We start from the raw sequence: 22,440 nt of genomic DNA, 5'->3' as shown, positions 1-22,440 counted from the left end.
GGTACTGTAAACTTTGGGAAAACTGCTGCGGATCCGCAGCAGCCAAATCCGCTAAATCCGCAGCGTGTGCACACAGCCTAATAAATAGAAGAAAGTGGGGGCAGAAACCCAGGCAACCTTCACTCTGATCATTTTCAGGGGTGTCAATAGTTTTCCCAACATCATTGGTCAACATTGGTGACGGATTCCCTTTAAGAACTCAAGCAATGAGTTATGAGAATGAATATATTAGCGTTGATTTAAAGGGATTGTCTCCGATTCTACAACTCAGTCCGCTGTGTGCAATTAGGATAGGAACTCCTTTGGGGGACTTTTTATTACTTTATTGCATGTATTTTGGTCTAAAAATATATTTTCTTTTCAGTTGGAGTTTACAAAAAAAAAAAAAATTAGCAATATTTAGATTTACGTGCTCTTTGTATCACTGCACAAGCCTGGCTGCAGAATGAGTTAGCTAAGGCTCCGTCAGTGAGCGCGTCCTGATAGGGAGTATGTAACTCTTTTATCGGGCTTGTTTTGTGAATTTCTCTTAGGCCGGTTTCACACATCAGTGGTTCCGGTACGTGAGGTGACAGTTTCCTCACGTACCGGAGACACTGACACACGTAGACACATTGAAATCAATGTGTCTCTGCACATGTCAGCGTGTTTTCACGGATCGTGTGTCCGTGTGCAAAACACGGAGACATGTCAGTGTTCGTGGGAGCGCACTGATTACACGGACCCATTAAAGTCAATGGGTCCGTGTAAAACACGTACCGCACACGGACGCTGTCCGTGTGCAGTCCGTGTGCCGTGCAGGAGTAAGCACTGTCCCCCCACGTGGTGCTGAAGCCGCCATTCATATCTTCTCTCCAGCAGCGTTCGCTGGAGAGAAGATATGAAAAATGCTTTTTTTTTATTTTTCGTGTTTAAAATAAAAGATTTTTCATATCTTCTCTCTAGCAAACGCTGCTGGAGAGAAGATATGAATGGCGGCTTCAGCACCAAATGCAGGGGACAGCGCTTACTTGTAGCGCTGTCTCCTGCACGGTCCATGTGGTACCCAGTTGGCACACGGGCGGCACACGGCTGCCGCATGTGTGCCACACTGATGTTCACGGTAAGCACACGGACACGGATAATTCCGGTACCGATTTTTCCGGTACCGGAATTATCTGGACGTGTGAGACTGGCCTTAGCTGATTTATTACCACAAAGTTCAGTTCATGTGGCCTTTGAGAGGAGCACAAAAAAAAAGACACAAAGTCACAAACTCCTGCTCAAAACAAGCTCGCTGACGATTTCTCAGTTATCTAATTCTGCCGCTAGCAATTGGCGGGGAAACAGTTCCAAATTTTTAATAAAAGACAAAAAAATATTAGAAATTTTCCATTGTTTCCTTGTTGTTTCCCTGCACATTGCAGGCTGGAGAATGAGTTAACTGAGAATTTGTCAGGGAGCTTCTTCTGGGGAGTATGTAACTCTGATTATTGATTAATGACCGCTAGGGCCTCATTCACACGTCAGTTTTTCTGACATACGAGAAAACCAGACTAATTCATTTGATCAGACTTTGATCAGAGTTTGGTCATCAGTTTTTCTCATATATGGAGAAAAAAAAAAGTTTCGCCAACTTCTACCATGTGACACTCCATGAAAATCAGACTACACACATGACCCGTGGATTTGCCTTGCTGATTTTGATCAGACACTTGGATCAAAACCGGACATGTCTCCACTCTGCGACTTTTCCGCAGACCGCTCAGTCCGTGAAAAATCACAGTCACACGATTAGCCCCATTAACTATCACAGATCTGTGAAAATCACAGATAGCACTTGTCTGTATGAGGCCTAAACTCATCTCAACTTCGATGTGGTTTGTAGTCATAAATAAGCTGAGAAAAAGACAGATAAAAGTCACAAACTTATCCTCAAAACCAGCTCGCTGACGGATTCTCAGTTAACTCTCAACCTGCAGCCAGTGATGAATGTGCAGGGAAAGAAAAGAGAAACAAACGGTGCAACATTTTTTCATGAAATCCGTTTGCAAAAATGATTTTTAACCTAATGTACATGCATTTAAGAAAAGAAAAAAAAATTGCTTCCGAAGGTTGATGTTTTTAACGACCCTTTAAAAAAAGTTTATTAGGAAAAAAAAAAGTAATGACCGGTTTCATCCATAAGCTGTTACTGCCTCTGCCTCGTTCACTGGAATAGGGCTGATCTCTGAGACTAGACACAACCCCCGAGAACGGAAAATATGATTATCCTTTTAAAGGGAATGTCCGAGTTGCCCTGACATGGCGCTACTCGATAAACTGGGAGCTTTCTCCATTCAGTTGAATTAGGCTGAGCCGCGATATCGAATGATGCCCATATACACATGTGGCACTGTATATGGGGGGTCGAACCCTTTTCTTATGATTTTGCAAAACCCCTTTTAAAGTTTTGATGAGAGGTGTTCGGGGGTGGTGAGACCTCACCCGATCGCTAAAGGAGCACCTGAAACAAGTTCAAGTCTATGCAGTCAGTCTCCTAGGGGAGCTGTGTGCGGCTGATCACTTCTGCAATTACTGGGGGGTCTCGCCATCCCCCACCCATCGAAACTTGTCAAAAGTTTTTTTCAAATGACAGTCATAAATGCAACAACACTAATGACCGTTATAGGGGGGGGTAAGTAAAATATTTGGCCGTTTAAAAATTTTTTTGGCCGTATCAAAAATCTATGAAAAAGTATTTTCTGGTATGTTATAGATTGAAAAGGTTCTGTAGTGTTCAAAAATTCCTTTGGCACTACTAAAAGATGCCTGATCGAATACTCCAAAGATGGCCATACACCTAGAACATACACTTAGATGAAAGGAAGGAGACAAACTTCTCCATGCGGCTATGCTCCCAACATTGCAAAGGATTGGGCATGTTGAAATCCAATATGCACAATCCTCATTTATTCTGAAATCTGTTGTCAGGCTCCATACACATAATGTCATCTCATTTATTTAACCCCTTATAGGCATATGATGTACTATGTCCGTCATATGTCGTCTCCCTCACACTGATCCGTGCCGACATCTTTCCCGGCAGATGATGTTTCTGACAATCAAAAAGTCCAAATCACCTCTTTTTCTCCCCATTAAAAATGTAAGAAATAAAAAAAAATTAAAAAATTTGGTATCGCTACCTTCGTAAAAGTCCGAGCTATCAATAAATAAATAAATTAATCCGATTAGTAAACGGCGTAGCGAGAAAAAGAATAAAAAAATTTTTCAGCTGTTGTAACAACACGTAAAAATGTAATAATAGGTGATCAAAACATTGTATCCATCAAAAAATTATATTAACAAAAACATTGTCTCGTGGTACAAAAAAAAAAAAGCCCTATCCGAAAATTGAAAACTGGCGTCACAAGCGGAAAAAAATTTTCAGATTTTTTTTTTTCACCAGTTAAATAGAAGAAAAAATATACATGTTTGATATCTCCGTAATTGTACTGAGCCGGAGAATCATATTCCCACATCAGTTTTGCAGTAAAATGAATGCTGTAAATGTAAATAAATAAAAAAGCCCAAAAAACAATTACTGAATTGTGGTTTTTTTGGCTATTTCGCCACACTTGGACTTTTTTTTTCCCCTGCACATTACAAGATAAAATGGATGGATGGTGTCAATCAAAAGTATAACTGGTCCTCAAAAAAAAACAAAAAACAAGCCCTCCTATGGCTATGTGGACAGGAAAAAAAAAAATAAAGTTATGGCTCTAGGAATAAAAGGAGGAAAAAAACGGATGCACATGTGTATGGTCCGCTTAAGCTAAAGGCCAGGCAGATCATGGCAAACAGGATCATGAGGTGCATTAAAAGAGGTCTGGATACACATGATGAGAGCATTATACTGCCTCTGTACAAATCCCTAGTTAGACCACACATGGAGTACTGTGTCCAGTTTTGGGCACCGGTGCTCAGGAAGGATATAATGGAACTAGAGAGAGTACAAAGGAGGGCAACAAAATTAATAAAGGGGATGGAACAACTACAATACCCAGATAGATTAGCGAAATTAGGATTATTTAGTCTAGAAAAAAGACGACTGAGGGGCGATCTAATAACCATGTATAAGTATATAAGGGGACAATACAAATATCTCGCTGAGGATCTGTTTATACCAAGGAAGGTGACGGGCACAAGGGGGCATTCTTTGCGTCTGGAGGAGAGAAGGTTTTTCCACCAACATAGAAGAGGATTCTTTACTGTTAGGGCAGTGAGAATCTGGAATTGCTTGCCTGAGGAGGTGGTGATGGCAAACTCAGTCGAGGGGTTCAAGAGAGGCCTGGATGTCTTCCTGGAGCAGAACAATATTGTATCATACAATTATTAGGTTCTGTAGAAGGACGTAGATCTGGGGATTTATTATGATGGAATATAGGCTGAACTGGATGGACAAATGTCTTTTTTCGGCCTTACTAACTATGTTACTATGTTACTATGTTATCAATGACTGTCAGGTTTCCGTACCAAAGGGATTAAACGTCTTCATATGGCCCTCTCATCCTAGGAACCAGCAGAGATCTCACCAATGTCATCTTCTTAAGTGTCCATGGCATTGATTTTGGCTAGGTATGCCTCATTAGGACACGTGACCAGGAGTGATGGATCCCCTGAACATGAACAGAGCTCCCCTGTATCCTCTACTATTGGCATCAATTGAATACAATGTTGCCCACCGCGTTCACCCTTTTCTTTGCATTGGTGTCCATCTGCATTTAGGGTGAAACTGCCAACAGAAACCAATCAGGTATCACTATTCTGTGCAAATAACAGACAGAAATGCTGAGCTCTGATTGGCTGCCGTCAGCCATGTTTCGCTATTTTAATGCGTCTTCAGCTTTCGACATGGGGAAAAAAAATTTGCAAAAAACTTTAAAACTTCACAATCACGTTTCCTTCATCGCTGGAACCTCTTAAAAATATATATCGTTGCTCTTTAGGAACGGCAAACATTTATACGTGGCGTCATCCAGCTTTGTACAGGCCAGGTTTGGCAGGCATGGACAGGTGTGGTGCATTCTTTTTCCAAAAAATGGGGTCTGCGGAAATAAAAAAGCACAGATGACATTATGGACTAATGGCAAAACTTCACCCCCCCCCCCATCCCCAACATATGACATATTTAAAGGAGTAGTCTCATCTCATAAAACGATGGCATACAACGACATACATGCATATTCCAGACACAAAAGCATCTAACTGTGTCATTAAAATCTCAGATAGGAAGAGGCATACTAGGGCTTAATGCCGGCGCCTCCTTGGAAGAATAAAATTAATTTTCTCCCTGTAGCTGCGCATTCAGTAGGGAGGCCAAACAACATTGCGATTCTATGAACCTGCAGACTAACTCTATATCTGCAGGTTTATAGCGACTGGAGACATGACAGGTTCCCTTTAAATCAGGTTGTTGTGTTATATGCACTTTTAAAAAGCTTTTACAAATTATAAAAACAAAATTGGCAATTTTGTAATTTTCACATGGCCTAATGGGGATATTTTAGACTTTTCGATTTTTTTCAAGAAAAGTTTTCAGCAGTCTCATTATCATCAAAGACAGGATTACTGTTGTGAATTCTGTGGCAGAGCTCCCTCTTGTGGTCACAAGTGGTACTTCGGCTGGTTCTCTCTGTGAGCTTCCGTTGGTGGAGGAAAGTGGTACTGCGGCTTCTGAGTTTCCTTCCTCAGGTGATGTGGTGAAGTCGTTAGGTGCTGCTCTATTTAACTCCACCTAGTGCTTTGATCCTGGCCTCCAGTCAATGTTCTAGTATTGGACCTGTTTCCTCCTGGATCGTTCCTGTGGCCTGCTGCTCTGCATAGCTAAGTTCCTCTTTGCTTTTTGTTTGCTGTTTTTTTCTGTCCAGCTTGTCAATTTGTTTTTTTTCTGCTTGCTGGAAGCTCTGGGACGCAGAGGGTGTACCTCCGTGCCGTTAGTTCGGTACGGAGGGTCTTTTTGCCCCCTTTGCGTGGTTTTTGTAGGGTTTTGTGTTGACCGCAAAGTTACCTTTCCTATCCTTGCTCTGTTCAGAAAGTTGGGCCTCACTTTGCTAAATCTATTTCATCTCTACGTTTGTCTTTTCATCTTAACTCACAGTCATTTTATGTGGGGGCTGCCTTTTCCTTTGGGGTATTTCTCTGAGGCAAGGTAGGCTTATTTTCTATCTTCAGGCTAGCTAGTTTCTCAGGCCGTGCCGAGTTGCATAGGGAGCGTTAGGCGCAATCCACGGCTGCCTTTAGTGTGGTTGGAGAGGATTAGGAATTGCGGTCAACAGAGTTCCCACGTCTCAGAGCTCGTTCTTGTTTTTTGGGTTATTGCCAGGTCACTGTATGTGCGCTGACCTCTATGTCCATTGTGGTACTGAATTACCTTTCATAACAGATTACAATGAAAGGAAAACACCTCTGTACACATTTGTCAACACGGGATCTACCAATCACAAAAAGTCTCTATGAAAATTTGCAAGATTTCGGCTTAATATTTTTAATACAGATTGTGATATGCAAAAAAAATTGGCATATGTAAAAATAAAAATTCTTAACACAAAAACCTGATTTAATAGATCATTTTCTGATGATTGCTACCTTTTAAAGGTACCGTATATTCACATAGACTTCTTTGAGGAGTTGTTTTTTTGGAGTGGATCAGCTAAAACAAAACAAAAAACACCTTCAAATTCCTACTTTTCTGCTCACAAGTTCAGGTTTTCTAGCTTTTTTTCCCCCTCTTCTGGTTTTTGAATAACGCCAGTTAAAAAAAAAAAAAAAAAAGGAAATACATGCCACTTCTTTGAAGCGGATTCCTCTCTCCAAATTTTACATATCAAGAAATAAATAATAAAGGAGCATTTCCTGAAGTTGTTTACTCTTTAAAAAAAACTGTCATTTTTGACTGTCTCAAAAAACAGTCTGAACATAAGCCATGTCCACACAATGGATCCTCGCTTCTTTTTGTCGTGATTTTCGTGAAGTGTTGTAAAATAACAGTAAAAACGCAAAGTGAACGCATCCTGTGAATATGGCCTAAAAACTTGCCAGTGACTCTAACCTTGCAAGTCTTTGCAGAAATTTACTCTTGCATTATCTGTTTAACCCCTTCCTCGATGTAAGACATCCAATTATATCCTATCGCAGGTGCGGGTTGTGTTACGCCAAGGTATTGCAGTACATAGTATTGGCAATCAAACATTTCCAGGTTTAAGTATTCTGTGGGTACTAAAATAGATTGCGATGTCACTGTTTTTTTGTAGAACTATTAAAAAAAATGTACATACTTAACTATATATATATATATATATATATATATATATATATATATATATATATATATATACAGACCAAAAATTTGGACACACCTTCTCATTTGAAGATTTTTATGTATTTTCATGACTTTGAAAATTATACATTCACACTGAAGGCATCAAAACTATGAATTAACACATGTGGAATTATATACTTAACAAAAAAGTGTGAAACAACTGAAATCATGTCTTATATTCTAGGTTCTTCAAAGTAGCCACCTTTTGCTTTGATGACTGCTTTGCACACTCTTGGCATTCTCTTGATGAGCTTCAAGAGGTAGTTACCGGGAATGGTCTTCCAACAAATTTGAAGGAGTTCCCTGAGATGCTTAGCACTTGTTGGCCCTTTTGCCTTCACTCTGCGGTCCAGCTCACCCCAACCATCTCGATTGGGTTCAGGTCTGGTGATCATCTGGCGTAGCACCCCATCATTCTCCTTCTTGGTCAAATAGCCCTTACACAGCCTGGAGGTGTGTTTGGGGTCATTGTCCTGTTGAAAAATAAATGATGGTCCAACTAAACGCAAACCGGATGGAATAGCATGCCGCTGCAAGATGCTGGTGCTGCTTCCTGTCCTGGCCGCACCTTCTACTGTATGAGCGGTCACGAGCGGCCGCTCATTACAATCATGAATATGCGGCTCCACCTCCCATAGGGGTGGAGCCGCATATTCATTACTGTAAATGAGCGGCCCCACGTGACCGCTCATACAGTAGAAGGTGCGGCCAGGACAGGAAGCAGCGCCAGCCAGCGAGGGAGTCGGGTGAGTATTTTAATAACAGCAGGGGGGCGCACAGGGAATGGGAGGGGGGTGGGCACATGGAGCTTTATTTTAAACACGATTATTCATATCTTCTCTACAGCAAACGCTGCTGCAGGGAAGATATGAATCGCGACTTCAGCACCAGTGGGGGGGACAGCGGTTACAGTAGCGCTGTCTCCTGCACGGCACACGGACTGCACACGGACAACGTCCGTGTGCGGTACATGTTTTACACAGACCCATTGACTTTAATGGGTCCGTGTAATCCGTGCGCTCCCACGAACACTGACATGTCTCCGTGTTTGGCACATGGAGACACGGTCCACAAAAAATCAATGACATCTGCACAGATGCATTGATTTAACTGTGTCTACGTGTGTCAGTGGCTCCGGTACATGAGGAAACTGTCACCTCACGTACCGGAGCCACTGACGTGTGAAACCGGCCTTATGGAAAGAAAAAAGCAGCTAAGTAAAGAAAAACAAGTGGCCATCATTACTTTAAGAAATAAAGGTCAGTAAGTCCGAAAAATTGGGCAAACTTTGAAAGTGTCCCCAAGTGCAGTGGCAAAAACCATCATGCGCTACAAAGAAACTGGCTCACATGAGGACCGCCCCCATACAGGAGAAGCTGCGGCCAGAACAGGAAGAAGCGACAGCCAACGAGGGAGCCGGGTGAGTATTTTCAGAACAGCGGGGGGGGGGGGGGGGCGCACAGGGGTTGGGAGGGCGGGGGGCACATAGATCTTTATTTTAAACACTATTATTCATATCTTCTCTGCAGCAAACGCTGCTGCAGGGAAGATATGAATCGCGGCTTCAGCACCAGATGCTGGTACGTGTGGTACCCAGCACGGTGCGTGTGGTACACAGTGGGCACACGGGTGGCACATGTGTGCCGCACATGTGCCACACTGATGTGCCACAGAAACGTAGGGGCACACGGACACGGATAATTCCGGTACCGATTTTTTCCGGTACTGGAATTATCTGGACGTGTGAAACCGGCCTAATACAAATTCTAACAGTCTATTCAGTAGAACTCAGCTGTGTATCCACCAGACTTCTGCTCAACACAACTGATGGTCCCAACCCCATTTATAAGGCAAGAAATCCTACTTATTAAACCTGACAGGGCACACCTGTGAAGTGAAAACCATTCCCGGTGACTACCTCTTGAAGCTCATCAAGAGAATGCCAAGAGTGTGCAAAGCAGTCATCAAAGCAAAAGGTGGCTACTTTGAAGAACCTAGAATATAAGACGTATTTTCAGTTGTTTCACACTTTTTTGTTAAGTATATAATTCCACATGTGTTAATTCATAGTTTTGATGCCTTCAGTGTGAATGTACAATTTTCATAGTCATGAAAATTTAAAAAAATCTTTAAATGAGAAGGTGTGTGCAAACCTTTGGTCTGTACTGTATATATATATATATATATATATATATATATATATATATATATATATATATATATATATAATATAATCTTATGTCACTACTTTCACCAAAGCCCTAATAACCATAAAAAAGATAGTTGAAATGCCAAAATTGCCATTTTTTTCCCTTGCCAAATTATGCAATAAAAGCGCTACAAAATTGGACGTACCCCAAAATAATACAAATAAAAACTATGTCTTGCCACTCAAAAAAATAGACAATCTCCATAGACAGAAAAATAAAGAAGTTACAGGACTTGGTGAACATTTATTTTTTCTGGATTTATTTCACCTCTTAAATTAAATTTAAAAAACTATGCAAAATTGGTATTGCTGTAATCACACTGATCTTGAGAGCCATAATGCCAGGACATTTTTACTACATAATGAACGCTATAAAAAAAATATTTAAAAAAAAATCACGCAATTGTATTTTTCTCACTTTTTCACTGCATTTGAAAATTTTCCTCCCATTTTCAGTAAATTATATGGTAAAATGAAGGGTCCCACACACACAAAAATAATACATGCCCTCATGTCAACGGAAAAATATAAAATCACAGTAATTGGTTAGTGATATCACCAGCATTGCTCTTCCTTCTGAAAAAAATACGGGCGCCATTAGCTGCCAATTGACGTAAATGTGAAAGGCAAGGACAGGAAAAATGATCTGGTGTGAAACCCTTGTAAATAACTGCCCTAAATGAAGCAACATAATGTAGTTTATTATCTATAAATGTCTGTGGAAAATGGTGCTCTGCCACCTCTGCCTGTCCGCCTTCTGGAAAACTACAACTTCCAGCATATTCCTGTCAGGCCCATGCTGGGAGCAGTGGTTTTACAACAACTGAAAGGCCTTTATTTTTGTGACAAACATTGGAAATATCTAAACCGTATAATAGTAAAATGGCCTTTGTTGCCCATAGCAACCAATCACAGTGCAGCTTTCATCTAGTTATGTGCTCTGGTCAAATGAAAGCTGAGCACTGATTGGTTGCTACTGACAACAAGGCCTACATTTTCTTTGCCCAGATGAGGCCCAGACCCTCCATTTCTGGCAGCTAAAATTAGGGCCAGCTCCAATTTTATTTTGCCCTTGGGTGTCTTACAGTTGGCCCTTTTCACTTTTGATTTTTTTTCCTCCTTGTCTTCACAAGACGCTTTTTTTTTCTTGCGGTACTAGCTGTAGTTTTTACTGTTATCACTGGACCATACCACTTTTTGATCTTTTTATTCAATTTTTTTGTGAGGTGAAGTAAATACCCCCCCAAAAAATTAGATTTTTATTTCATTATTTTTTAAGGGTTCATACTACTCATATACCCTTTTTTATTTCATTTTTTGGGGGTGAGGTCGAAGTGAATAAAAAATAGCAAAACTGCTTGTTCTATATTTTATTTTTTTCCTTCCTGTTTTGTATGGTTTCGCATAGTTACTTATGTGGAATTACTACATTTAGTTTTTTTGTTGTTGTTTTTTTTTTTAGATTTTATTCCATGTTTTGAAAAAAGGAGTGAAATTAATTTTATATATTTACATTTTAAAAATATTTTTATTTTTTTCCGATTTTGTAATAATTTCCCCAGATGACTTAATCACTTGTACAATACACTAAGATACTGTAATATTGTGTATTGTTAAATTACCGATCTCCTAAGAAACCCAGCCAAGGGCTTGACGTCATCGGTATAAAAATATGGCAGACGGAGGAACTTTCAGTAGGTCCCCTGGTTTGCAGGGACCATAAAATTCACACCTTGCAATCACATTACAGTGCTTCTAGGGTCACCTTTCCCCATTTCTATATTCTTTAAAGCCACAGTTATGATTGACCGCAGCATCTAAAAGTGTAAACTGCCGTGATCGGAGCAAACTCTGTTCATAAGGGCTCGCTCACATTAACGTATAAAAAATATGTTTCTCCTGAAAAGTTGGACTTGTGGAATCTGTATGGTTCAACTTATGTCATGCGAGTTTGTTTTCTGTTTTTTTTTGTTTTAATATACCTGCATAAAGCTATTTTACATATATTAAAGCCATCTTATACATAGATATTCTGTTTCACAAGTCCCCTACTACATATAAAAAACTTTCACAATTTAGTGCCTGTCATGTTGCACTAAAGGGTGTTTAGCCTTATTAAACCTATTAATTAAAAAAATGACAGGGTCCCCACTATCTACTATATAATTGTCTAAGGGTCACTTCCGTCTGTCTGTCTGTCTGTCACAGATATTCATTGGTCGCGGCCTCTGTCTATCATGGAAATCCAAGTCGCTGACTGGTCGCGGCAAAACAGCCACGACCAATCAGCGACGGGCACAGTCGGGCGGAAACATGGCCGCTCCTTCCTCTCCGCAGTCAGTGCCCGCTCCGTACTCCCCTCCGGTCACCGCTCACACAGGGTTAATGGCAGCGTTAACCGACCGTGCTATGCCGAGGTGTAATACACTCGGTTAACGCTGCTATTAACCCTTTGTGACCAATGTTTTACTATTGATGCTGCCTATGCGGCATCAATAGTAAAAAGATCTAATGTTAAAAAATAATAATAAAAAAAAAAATCGTTATATACTCACCGTCCGTCGGCCCCTCGGATCCACAACAGGCCTTTCCCGCTCGCGACGCTCCAGTAACCGGTCCATGCTGCGATCTCGCGAGATGATGATGTAGCGGTCTCGCGAGACCGCTACGTCATCATCTCGCGAGACCGAAATGCACTCTTTAGACCGGAGCGCGCGAGGACTCAGCGTTGGTAACCGCTTCGCTTGGATCCGGGGGCTCCGGAAGGTGAGTATATAACGATTTTTTATTTTAATTCTTTTTTTTAACAGGGATATGATGCCCACATTGCTATATACTACGTGGGCTGTGCAATATACTACATGGCTCTGTGCTTTTTACTACGTGGGCTGTGCAATATACTACGTGGCTGGGCAATATACTACGTGGCTGGGCAATATACTACGTTACTGGGCAATATACTACGTCACTGGGCAATATACTAAGTTACTGAGCAATATACTACATACTACGTGACTGGGCAATATACTACGTGGCTGGGCAATATACTACCTCACTGGGCAATATACTACGTAGCTGGCCAATATACTACGTCACTGGGCAATATACTACGTCACTGGGCAATATACTACGTAGCTGGGCAATATAGTACGTCACTGGGCAATATAGTACGTCACTGGGCAATATACTACGTGGCTGGGCAATATACTACGTGACTGGGCAATTTACTACGTGGCTGGGCAATATACTACGTGGCTGTGCTATATACTACGTGGACATGCATATTCTAGAATACCCGATGCGTTAGAATCGGGCCACCATCTAGTTTTTCATAACCATCCAAGGTAAAGCTGACAACTGCAGGCTTATATTATCAGGCTGGGAAGGTCCATCGCTATCTGACCCTTCCCAGCATGATAAAATAAGTCTGCAGCTGTCAGCTTTACCTTAGGTGGTTATTAAAAATAGAAATTATTTAATAGGTTGAATAAGGCTAAATACCCTTTAGTGCACATGAAAGGCACTATAGGGGGAAAGTTTATTATCTGTAGGGTGCTTGTAACCTTAAATTTCTACATGGCATCCATCTATTCTTTATATCTATATATTTTATCTAAATATCTATTCTATCTATCTATCACTATATATTCCTATTCTGAGGGTTGTGGCTTTGAATTTACTGTACTTAGATGATGAATTTCCTGGTTCCTTTGAGATGTGTACAAGAAAAAAAAAGCGGACGGCATACGCATGATACGTTCACTCTGCCATGCATAATTTTCGGGTGTATATGCCTACTGGAGGTGGACACTCGGACACAGTCAATTATGTCTGATTGTCCGCCTCGAAAATGATGCACGGCAAAGAGTACGTTTGCTCTACCAGCACCACTATAGTCTATGGCCCCATCGGCGCATATTTCCAAATTCCATTTTACAGGGAATTTCAGATGTAAGCCTCGACGGGGCCACTGAAAGGATGCCAAAACGCAGCGAGAAAGCACTCTAAGGATAGTGCACAAGGTCATATGAGGCTTCCATAGAGGGTCATGGGACCTATATTGTTCTAATTTATGGCACATGTACTATGGTTCATAGAACCATATTGAGGGTCATAATGGTGATGTGTTTCCAGACCTGGTCTGTGCATGGACCTTTGGGCCCCATACACATCCTATAGTCATGTGCATAGAGGCTGGAGACGCATGAAGCCCCTATGCTCTTTTTCTTGCAAAAAATAGGACTCATTAGTATTGTTCTATGTGTCCTATACACTTATATTGAGCAGTAATACACTTGTGAGCACGAGTCCTTCAATTGCTCATGTACCCCGCCAGTAAAGTCAATTTGTTTGGTGTTTCAATCCTCAATTATGAAGAATTAGCAGCCATGACAATTAATTATCGGTGAGCACTTACTTTATGACTTAATGGATGGCAGTCATCCCCTTCATTGCCAAGAGGAGTGCACATCCGTAAGCTTCTTATCCAGAGGCTGACAGCGCAGCACATCCCTCCTCCGCACTGTAGATCCCTTTCACATGCCTGAAAGTTAAAAAAAAAAATAATGAAAAAACAAAATGCATCATGAAACAAAAGTCTAAAGGAATGCCATTATGTGCATAGTCCTTGTACGGCAGAAAAAAAAACGACAAAAACATATTCAGGTCAGAAAAGGTTTTACTGATCAAGGTGAATGGAGAATGTGTTGTTTACAGTATCATTAGTCAGCAATTAATATTTTTGTCGAATGTTAAAAAAAAAGAAGAGAAATACCATACAATACACCAGATTTAGTTATTTTAGTTTTAATTGTACAAGATTAGAACAGTGGTGAACCGCTAATGGCAGCAGGCCACACAACTGCTATGGGGCCCATAAGCCGGGGGGCCCGGTGTCAGCGCGGAAGTGCTACTGAAGCAGCAGTGACTCGAGTGCACTGAAGAACAATTACGCCAGTTCCTCTAGAAGGACAGAAATGGCAAATATAATCAAATTATTGTAGGGCGCAGGCGCAGGCTTCTGGGGCCCCCAGTGCACGTCACAGGCCACTGTGACGCTGATGGGAAGGGGGTGGTACGCAAATGGACACTAGAGGCAGAGTTTTCTTTCCGGCACCGCACACCCCGGAGCATGGAAGAACTCATTAATATACAGCATTAAAAGATGATTTCTCGACAACAAGAACACAGCAATGAGGCATACAGGTAAGAATTGTTCAAATAGTCCATCACCCGTATGCCCATATTTATAGCTTAGAAACATCTCAGGGGGTGACAGATTCTCTTTAACAGTGAGAAATTTGTGATGGCCATATTACTGTTGTGAGATAGCGCTTACTGCATGTGTTGGGGGACACTCGCTTAGTAACCGGATTCAGTCACACAGGCACAATTTTCTCTATGAAACAGTCTAGGCGGTTTATTATGGCATCATAAACTGGGTCATGCACAGTCCATTACACTTCGTGGAACACAATAGGCACCAACAGATGACATTAAATTGCAGCTTTAACTTAAATACTTCATATACGGCTTTAACTCACATTTCAGTACACCCACCAGCCCTTGACTAGTTCCCAGGGGTGTTTGTGCACCGTATCAATGTCTCTACTCATATAGCACACACGACATTGATTCACAGTCTCTAAACACGCTGGACCCCACTTCGTCCAGTTACTGTGGGAGACCACACAGTTCATTACTGACCCTTGTCAGTGCACACAGTTCCCCATACTCTGGGTTACCTTCCAGGAGCTCCTGCTCCACACGCTGACTCCTGTCAGTACTCTCTCTCTCAGGGAAGCTGCCGAACTGGGACCATCCCGGACAATGCCTTTCTCCCCCAATGCAGTGCCATCACAGACTCTGAATACACTCTCCCATGTGCTCTTCAGGAAGTCCTACTCCCAGGATCTTCCAACACACAGGTCTTCAGGTCCACCGCCTCTCAGTGCGCTATTCAGGGATCTGGACCATGCACAGGACCTCCCAACACACAAGCCGTCCAGAGCCTACATACTCTCCATCACAGAGACCATGTGACCACACCATGGTCACATTATGTACCTGTAACCACTCCCATAGGTGGGAGGTGGGTGTGGTTAGGCAGACCTGCCCAGCTCACAAGCTAACCCTGCAAGCCTCCCTTTACAAATGATACAAATACTTGTGGGACTACAGGTCCCAGAACAACAACATTACTTCAGGCTTACAGCGCAGACTCCCTCTGCAACACATACCGGCCATTTACAATCATGCCGGACACGGTTTCATTATCATTATTACAGATACGCCTCCATGCGTATCCCGAGGAACACACAGTGCCCCCTAGCTGCAGCATGAGTCACTGCATCACACTGTATAAAGGACTATGGGGAGAGCATTATACTGTATGGAGAACTATGGGGTAGGCATTATATTTTATGAACTATGGGGAGTGCATTATACTGTATGGAGGACTATGGAGAGTGTATTATACTGTATGGAGAACTATGGGGAATGCATTTGTAACACACCAGGTAACCGGTTGTTACAGTGATGTTGCCTTCCCTTCGGAGAGGGTAATATCATGCTTGGAGGCAAAGAGGATTCCCTTTACCAGGTAACGCACCTACATGCAACACATTCTGAATCCAGGCCAGAAGGGGAGCTCTGAACCCGGATTCAGGGGAGCTTCCCCAGCTTTATGTATTTTGGTTTGGAGGAGGAGTTAGACAGTTGGTCCAGGGAGACCAAGAGAGAAGGAGTCTATAGCAGACAGTAGAGGAGTGAGGGCAGAGAGTGGAGCCATGCAGCCAGGACTGAGTTGCAGCTCCAGGAAAGGAAGATAACATGAAGGGTTGTAATGTAGGGAGCATCTCAGGAAAGGAGCAAAGGAGAAGGAAAGAGCTTAGAAGGGAACTGTGACCGGGCACCCTCTGAGCTGAAGGGCAGAAACCGGGGTCCGGGAGCCCGAGGCTGGGTTGTACTCTAGGTCGCACAGCAGAACCGGAGGGTAAAGGACTTTATGAAGTTTGCCCGCTCTCACACCTAAAGGTGCAGCAGTACACGAAGAGCCCGGTTCATGATAGAGACCCTATAAAAAGGCTCGCACTGCCCACCATACGGGTAACTGTCCCAGGACAGGAGTAAGAGGACCTTGTATGGAAGTCACAGGCAGCAAGGAACTTGCATATGAGCGTGAGTAGAAAGGCTTACAGACCTCACCTGGGAGAGGGATCTACCTTTGCCTCCAAGCCGGCCGGACCTTATCACCACCTATTGCTGGTACCCTGGACTGTGGCTTGATTCGACCAGTAAACCAGGTAAAGATGTTACAACTCTGTGTCCTCCATTTATTTGCCGGCTTCCATCACACTATCCTGCTATACACCTTAGGAGCCCTGGGGACCCCGCTTCACCTGTGGGAAGCGTCACCATCTTGCTGCAGTAACATCACCCGAGAGGACCCCTTTAAGCAGTGTTAGTCACCTCTGACCGAGAACCACAGGTGGTGTCACAAATACAAACTTTATTAAACCCTTTAAAGACTTTCCCCTTTTACTTGAGCACCCAGGGCCATGGACCGGGTCGCGGCCACCGTGACCTGACCACCCCTTTAATTGTGACCGGATCCAGTACAAAGTACCCCACTGCCCTGGCGGGCGACTCACATTATATTGTATGGACTATGAGGAGTGCATTAAACTGTATGGAGGACTATGGGGAGTGCATTATACTGTATGGAGAACTCTGGGGAATGCAGTATATTGTATGGACTATGATGAGTGCATTAAACTGTATGGAGGACTATGGGGAGTGCATTATTCTGTATGGAGGACTAAGGAATTCTTATATTGTATGGACTATAGAGAATGCATTATATTGTATGGACTATGGGGAGTGCATCATACTGTATTGACTATGGGGAGAGCATTATATTGTATGGACTATGAAGAATGCATTTTATTGTATGGAGGACTAGGAGGCTGATTATACTGTATGGACCATGGAGGACTTTGGGGAGTGCGTTATACAGTATGGAGGACTATGGGTATTGCATAATAGTATATGGAGGACTATGGGTAGGTGAGCTGTCATCGCATGTAGTGATTGGATCCTGTGTTATCTACTGTATATAGAGGTGTTATAAGTCATTGTAGAGGAGGTGAGCTGTGACATCATCTATTGTGTATGGTGGATTCTGTGTTTTCTACTATATATAGAGGTGTTATCAGTCATTGTACAGGAGGTGGAGGTGAGCTGTGACATCACCTATTGTGTATGGTGGATCCTGTGTTATCTACTGTATATAGAGGTGTTATCAGTCATTGTACAGGAGAAGGAGGTGAGCTGTGACATCACCTATTGTGAATGGTGGATCCTATGTTATTTACTGTATATAGAGGTGTTATCAGTCATTGTACAGGAGGAGGAGGTGAGCTGTGACATCACCTATTGTGAATGATGGATCCTGTGTTATCTACTGTATATAGAGGTGTTATCAGTCATTGTACAGGAGGAGGAGGTGAGGTGAGAAATCACCTATTGTGAATGATGGATCGTGTGTTATATACTGTATATAGAGGTGTTATCAGTCATTGTACAGGAGGAGGAGGTGAGCTGTTACATCACCTATTGTGAATGGTGGATCCTGTGTTATCTACTGTATATAGAGGTGTTATCAGTCATTGTACAGGAGGAGGTGAGCTATGACATCATCTATTCTGAATGGTGGATCCTGTGTTATCTACTGTATATAGAGGTGTTATCAGTCATTGTACAGGAGGAGGAGGTGAGCTGTGACATCACCTATTGTGAATGGTGGATCCTGTGTTATCTACTGTATATAGAGGTGTTAACAGTCATTGTACAGGAGGAGGAGGTGAGCTGTGACATCATCTATTCTGAATGGTGGATCCTGTGTTATCTACTGTATATAGAGGTGTTATCAGTCATTGTACAGGAGCAGGAGGTGAGCTGTGACATCACCTATTGTGAATGGTGGATTTTGTGTTACATTTTGTCTAGCAGTAAAATTAAAAAGTATCATTCACTCTTTGAATCATCAGCCTTTCTTGCGGCCCAACAAAGGAAGTTACCTCACTGCTGTAGCCAATCATGTTTTCATGTACAGCATGTGACCTCTGAGGACTGTGATTGACTGCAGCGGTCATATGATAGATGTACATGACATCATCACTTCCAGTACCACAGGAGTCACAATGCTGGGGATGTGGGGGAAGCCAAGGTAATACCTATTTCTTTATTTTAGATCATTCTGTGCTCCTGAGCAAATGTTAAGAAAAAAAAAAAATCCCCAAAAATCCCAGAAAATCCCTTTGTTGGAGCTGCAATACTAGACAGAACCTATGGACAGATGTGGCGTCTTGGCATTTTCTTTAAACAGCGCATATCCCATGCCATTTAAAGTCATGAGACTGTCTCAAACGCAATATGTAAAGTGGATTTCTAGGAAACCAATGAAGCTTGTAACAAACACCGTAAATATGCAGGGAACACTTTATCCTATCTGTGCAATGTTTCTTCCCTGCATCACGTAATATATTAAAGCAATGGCCGCTCAGATTACACAAATTACCCAATCATGTGGATTTGGCCATTAACCCATTCATTACTGGTCTTAAAATCAAAACTATCCCCAAGCTCTCCTTTTGTGGAAAGCTTTCTTCTTACATATTCCTGACCTACCCCACATTTCTGCAACTATGGTGGTGTCCCCTGACTTTTCACAGACCCTATATAATATACCGTATATTAATTCACTATATAATGAGTAGCTAGTCTGTTGCAGACCAAATAATGGTTGCGCAAAATCAGTGATGGGTCGTCCTAGGTGTTGTCACTTACCATGGATAAATAGCAAGTAATAATATTATTATTGCTATTATTACTATTAACAACAACCAAGTAAATTAAATAAATTCAATACAAAATTAATGAATACAAAATAAAAAATAAAGAAATAAAAATATTTGAATAAAAAAAAAAAAAAATAACCCAGAAATTGCTAAAGTTGGAAAAAATTCTAATTGTCTGGAACTTGATTCTAACACATATCTTAAGTATAAAAAAAAAATGATGAGACTGATGAAAAAAAATTATCATATTTTAGATTATTATTTTATTTTGTTTATGACTAGCTAAAACACAGAATCTTTCGGGTGCTAAGTATGCCGGATTAGAGAAAGTTTACCGAGTTATTACTGTAAAATTACAATATTCCATAGCTACTTACTAATAGTGATTTAGTGAATGCGTTAACGTGTTAATATTACTTGTCCTCCCTCCACAATTGCTTTACGCTCAAAGTAACATTGTGTTCTCTGACCGAAATGATCCTAAATCCAGGATTTAGCGGAGATACAGATATCTGGATATATTTTAGTTATTAACCAAAATATAGATTTTTGCAGAATATCCTTTATTTAATAGTAATGGCAATCTATGGCATAGATCCTCAGATATCATAAATTTTCAACTGATACCTCATTTGTAACTCATTCTATTAACTATATGGTTGATTTGTGACCACTATTAATCCATTTGCTTCCCCGGATGCTGCTTTTTCATTGTCTTCTTTGTTTTAATTGATATTTTTGGATTTTTTTTTTATGTGTGGTTTAATATATCGGTCTAGTTCAATTTCGTAAACCCTATAATTAGTCATAATTAGTTTTAAAAACCCTCCCGGAGAATTTAATGACTCTTCAATTGCGGAAGTCGAGTTAAGCAAGAGGCTACTACATCTACACTGAGGAAATGGAAAATCCCAGTCGGCTGAGTGTTGTTTACCTAGAAAATGGTATAGCCAAGGAGTAAAATCCTAGTAGAATAAAAAAAAAGAATGGAACACACATGTAGCAAGAGGTCTCATGAATCAAATATAGACTAGGTAGCCAAAACGTTGGTATAAAGTCTATGTGCCTTCGTTTAGACAATTAGTAAGAATAGGAAAGACTCAAGTTAATCGACATTCCCATTAAACCAGATACAACATTTTGTTTTTCCTCAGTCTGTGATTGTGGAGTTCCACATGGGTTTTGGGAACATTATGAAAATTGGCACCAGTGTCAACACCAAATTCTTGGCTTCTAGGTCAAGCAAGCATGGGATCCGAGTGCATGAGGGTATCGGAGACCTATAGGGGAACAATAAGACTAGCGATCTATGTTTCTAGACAAAAGCTAGGGACCACAAACATCAAAGGTGACCTGGTCACCCATCTGTTTTAGTACACATCAGTTGTAGGACTGTTGGATGAGATATTGCTCCTGTTCTAGTTGAGATAAAGTACATTACCGATTCTTCATCCATTCTGTAGTCCCTAAGCTTTCCGAGTACAAGCTTAAGCTTGAAGTAGTTCTTCAAATGAACAACGGGTGGAAAAATGTTCCATAAAGTATATAGATATAATTTTAAGTCCCCCATAAAGTTCTAATAATGACAAACCGCATGTTCTTCAGCCAAAATGAAATCCTTGGGACTTTAAAAACAATATGTGGACCTTTTGGTATCAGGTAGACACAAACAAAAGGACCTCAAATTACTATAGGGGAGAAACACCACTGTGAAACCAAAAAAGACCTCAAACCAAAGACAGGACATTCTAGAAAAACACTATTTGTATGATCGCGAAGAGTCTAACAGAGACAATAGAACTTCGTAATAATACCTCAACGAGACGACCATCAACAATTGCACTGAAAAGTGGTTTGCTAGGGGCATAGTAACCTGGAAAAAGATGGACAGTATGCATAATAAACAGGGAAACTAAAAACCTTGTCTAGATTAAGGGTGGTTGTCTCAAAGAAAGTGTCCAGTATGCAAGAGAAGTTCTCAACCAAAGACAGGTCATTGTAGAAAAACACTATTTTTAGGATCCACAAGAGCTAATAGAACTTCATGGTAATACATCTTTGAAGCCACAACAGTTGAGTTGAAAAATTGTCTTCTAGGAGTATTGTCTTCTAAAAGAAGATAACTAATATATTGTGGAAATGAAAACCTTGTCAAGAATAAAAAGGTGCTCTTCTCAAAGAATGTGGCTGGTATGCATAATATATGGTGAAAATAAAACCCTGGTCCAGATTAGGTAGCAGTCTTCTAAAACTGTTGTTTCTTTCTTTTTTTTAGATGTTTTTTAGTACTTACCCCAGTGATGACTGCAGTTTCTCCAGATGTTAGGAGTAGGAAAGCGCCAAAGACGAGTGATAGTAACTGTACTTTTCTCATAATAATTGTGAAGATGGAGATGGGAATGATATATATCCCAGAGAAGCTCCTTGGGGGACGTCCAAATGAGACCAGATGGTCAACAGAAGAACAGTTGTTGAGTAGATAATGGGTCTCAGGAGAAGTCTTGGTGGCTTTGCAGGAGCTGAAGAAAGTGTGTTCTGACTCCCTGACTTTCTCCAGTTACTTGAGCTGTTATAAAGCTCGGCTTGCCATTCAAACCATCCTCCATGACTCAGAGAGAGCAAGATAAAGCTCAGCACAATGATGTAGTAGGTGCCAATCACAGGGTGGGAGACAAGCAGTAAATTCCGCACCCATTAGTCCCAGCTCTTCTGTTTATTGGTTGTAAGAGAAATCAGCAGCAGAAGTCACAATTCTGAGAAGAGGAGTTTACAAGGTTATTTCATTCCATTTCTGCTTCCACGGGCACCCCTCTTCAGCTGAAGTGGTGATGTGAATGGATGAACAAAATAGCATGAAGAAGATAAGGCTCCAGAGGTAGCACTATAGTGGTTCCACATCAGGGTGTTGTGAGCAGGAAATTACCATCGCCTCGCAGAATATAAGGATTATTTATCACCAGGCATATCCACTTACTATGAGAATAGCAAAGAATATTTTTGAATAGCATTACTATCCATTCAGCTATATTTCC

The 22,440-nt window shown here is 41.3% G+C and overlaps 1 protein-coding gene across 1 annotated transcript; it reads right to left on the bottom strand.

The window, feature by feature from the left end:
* Positions 1-4,836: 4,836 nt before the first annotated feature.
* On the bottom strand, positions 4,837-21,818 carry PROK2 (prokineticin 2). The gene is made up of 3 exons (XM_069735917.1): positions 21,702-21,818; positions 13,966-14,091; positions 4,837-5,066 (listed from the first exon to the last, which is right to left on the bottom strand). Exons 1-3 carry the CDS (start codon positions 21,780-21,782, stop codon positions 4,941-4,943), a joined length of 333 nt encoding a protein of 110 aa, XP_069592018.1. The 5' UTR covers positions 21,783-21,818; the 3' UTR covers positions 4,837-4,940.
* Positions 21,819-22,440: the final 622 nt, after the last annotated feature.

The sequence above is a fragment of the Ranitomeya imitator genome, chromosome 8 (genome assembly GCF_032444005.1).
Source record: "Ranitomeya imitator isolate aRanImi1 chromosome 8, aRanImi1.pri, whole genome shotgun sequence".
Lineage (NCBI taxonomy): Eukaryota > Metazoa > Chordata > Amphibia > Anura > Dendrobatidae > Ranitomeya > Ranitomeya imitator.
Note: the sequence above shows the minus strand (reverse complement) of the source record. Positions and strands in the feature narration are given on the sequence as shown.